This window comes from Acyrthosiphon pisum, chromosome X, assembly GCF_005508785.2.
Source record: "Acyrthosiphon pisum isolate AL4f chromosome X, pea_aphid_22Mar2018_4r6ur, whole genome shotgun sequence".
In the NCBI taxonomy this organism is placed as follows: domain Eukaryota; kingdom Metazoa; phylum Arthropoda; class Insecta; order Hemiptera; family Aphididae; genus Acyrthosiphon; species Acyrthosiphon pisum.
The window spans coordinates 99837538-99839489 of record NC_042493.1 but is presented as its reverse complement, the minus strand read 5'-3'; the positions used below and the strand labels follow the sequence as shown (position 1 = coordinate 99839489).

The window sequence follows — 1952 nt, the reverse complement described above, 5'->3', positions numbered from 1 at the left end:
TTATTTTGTTGTCATTAAAAAACGATTAACGGTAGATATCTGAGAATTTGACTGAATGTCAACCGGACCAACCGCAAATTCGGTTTTAAGCAGTTTTCCGTTTTATTGAATAAAGCGGAAAAATTTTGGATCATCAATTCGATTCTAAATTGTATTTTTCGTATTATAAAATTAGTTTATAACATTTAGGGCTGGTTGCACAAAACTATATTGGTTCAATAAATAGTTATTGGTCCAATAAATTGAGTTATTGAATCGATAAAAATTAAAATACGTTGCACAAAGTTATTGAACCAATAAGTTATCGACCATTAGTCACTATTGATCCATAAATTTATAGGCCCGATTTTGGTCCAATAAAATAAAATTAATGAAACCTTATCAACATATCTTCTGTTATCAACATCTTTATATTATCACAGAACAATATTATCAAAATATTAATGAACCATAACCCTGGCCATGGTTTTTGTAATATTATTTTCAATGGAGTTGATTATTGCCACGGTTTGTGTTTGGGTCTCCTTTAAAACAGAAATTACTGCATGTGTAGGAGGATGTGTGCTGTAAAATTTTCCATTATAAGTTCTGTGAAAACTTTCTGTTCCATTGGTGGTTCTTAAAAATAAAATAATAAATTACTTTAAACATGCAGACTAAATAAAAGCAGATAAATATAATTACAAATAACTATGGAATACATTATTATTATTATATATATTATTATTATATTATTAAGTACCTTGGGTTTAATGACGGTACTTGAGCCCAAAGAATAGGAGGAAATAGCGAATCATCTTCAATGTATGTGTTTAACACGTAGTCTGAAAATAAACTCCCAACTTCTAAGTCTGGACATATTGCCATAAGTTTTGTAAACGCATCATCGACATCAGTGGGAAGTAGAAAAGGCAAACCAAAAAATAATTTAAGCCATTGACCTAATTCGTCATTGTTGTCTTTGTATGCACTTCTCAACTTTGATTCTCCGTTTATCTGTCATACAGATAATATAAAATATGAATGTTATTAATTAGAGTGAAAATCCAAAATTATCGTATTTCTTACCTTTCTCCACCAAGCTTGGGCTATATGAAAACGGCAAGTTTCGATAATGACATTGGGAAAAATTTCTTTGACTGCTTCGTGAGCACCAATTTCGAAGTCGAGATGCAGCTTTTTAACGTTTAGAGCCGAACATATTTGCAAAAGATACTTCCACATTATAATGTAAATTTGTTTTGTTTTGTTTGGTAAAAAAAAAATAAACAACAGGCACGTAAAAACCATTCACGTATATGTGTAATGTGGTATCCCGTCAATTGATCGAAAACAATTGATCGCACGAGAATTGCTCGAAAACTTTTGATCGAAAAACAATTGCTCGAAACGACAATTGATCGAAGAATAATTGTTCGCAAAAAAATAAATTGGTAGCTCAATAACGCGATAACTCAAATAATAATAATAATAATAATATAATCATAGACCTTTTAATAATAGACCAGCCCACTTCATATTTCCACCGAGTCACATCGATAATAATTGTATATCGTACGTCGACGTGAGGCACTTTGTACTTAGATATAAAGATAATATTGAATTCCATCGCGATAATAATTGTGCATGGCAAATCCGACAAATCCATGACAAAAATTATTTTTTCAGTACAGTGTAGTTCAGTATAGTGTACCTACTTCAAATACGTTTGACACGTTTAAAGTTTTACCATCATGAGTTTAGTGTATGTCAATAGTGAAAAAATAAAAAAATGTTAAGACATGAAGGATATTTACATACACAAGAAAAAATTTATAATGAAAAAGTGTATTGGAAATGCTCCGAAAGTAAAAAATTGAAATGCAAAGGTCGAGTCCATGTTGTTAACGAAAATATCGTGAAGTTCATCAAACATAATAATCATGTACCAAATGCATCAAAAATTGAGGTTA

At 30.4% G+C, this 1952-nt stretch overlaps 1 protein-coding gene across 1 annotated transcript; it reads right to left on the bottom strand.

The window, feature by feature from the left end:
- Positions 1-228: 228 nt before the first annotated feature.
- LOC100574092 lies at positions 229-1715 on the bottom strand. Its single transcript, XM_003244353.4, has 3 exons — positions 1069-1715; positions 743-996; positions 229-618 (listed from the first exon to the last, which is right to left on the bottom strand). The coding sequence occupies exons 1-3, from the start codon at positions 1288-1290 to the stop codon at positions 441-443; spliced, it is 654 nt and encodes a 217-aa protein (XP_003244401.3). The 5' UTR covers positions 1291-1715; the 3' UTR covers positions 229-440.
- Between the last annotated feature and the right edge of the window lie 237 nt (positions 1716-1952).

What these genes read in the sequence shown, in the direction of transcription:
- LOC100574092 (XM_003244353.4), bottom strand. Translation starts at nt 1,290, where the DNA reads ATGGTTTTTACGTGCCTGTTGTTTATTTTTTTTTTACCAAACAAAACA. An exon ending in CCCAAGCTTGGTGGAGAAAG is followed by an intron (nt 997 to 1,068) that starts GTAAGAAATACG and finishes TCTGTATGACAG; the next exon opens with ATAAACGGAGAATCAAAGTT. An exon ending in GTACCGTCATTAAACCCAAG is followed by an intron (nt 619 to 742) that starts GTACTTAATAAT and finishes TTTATTTTTAAG; the next exon opens with AACCACCAATGGAACAGAAA.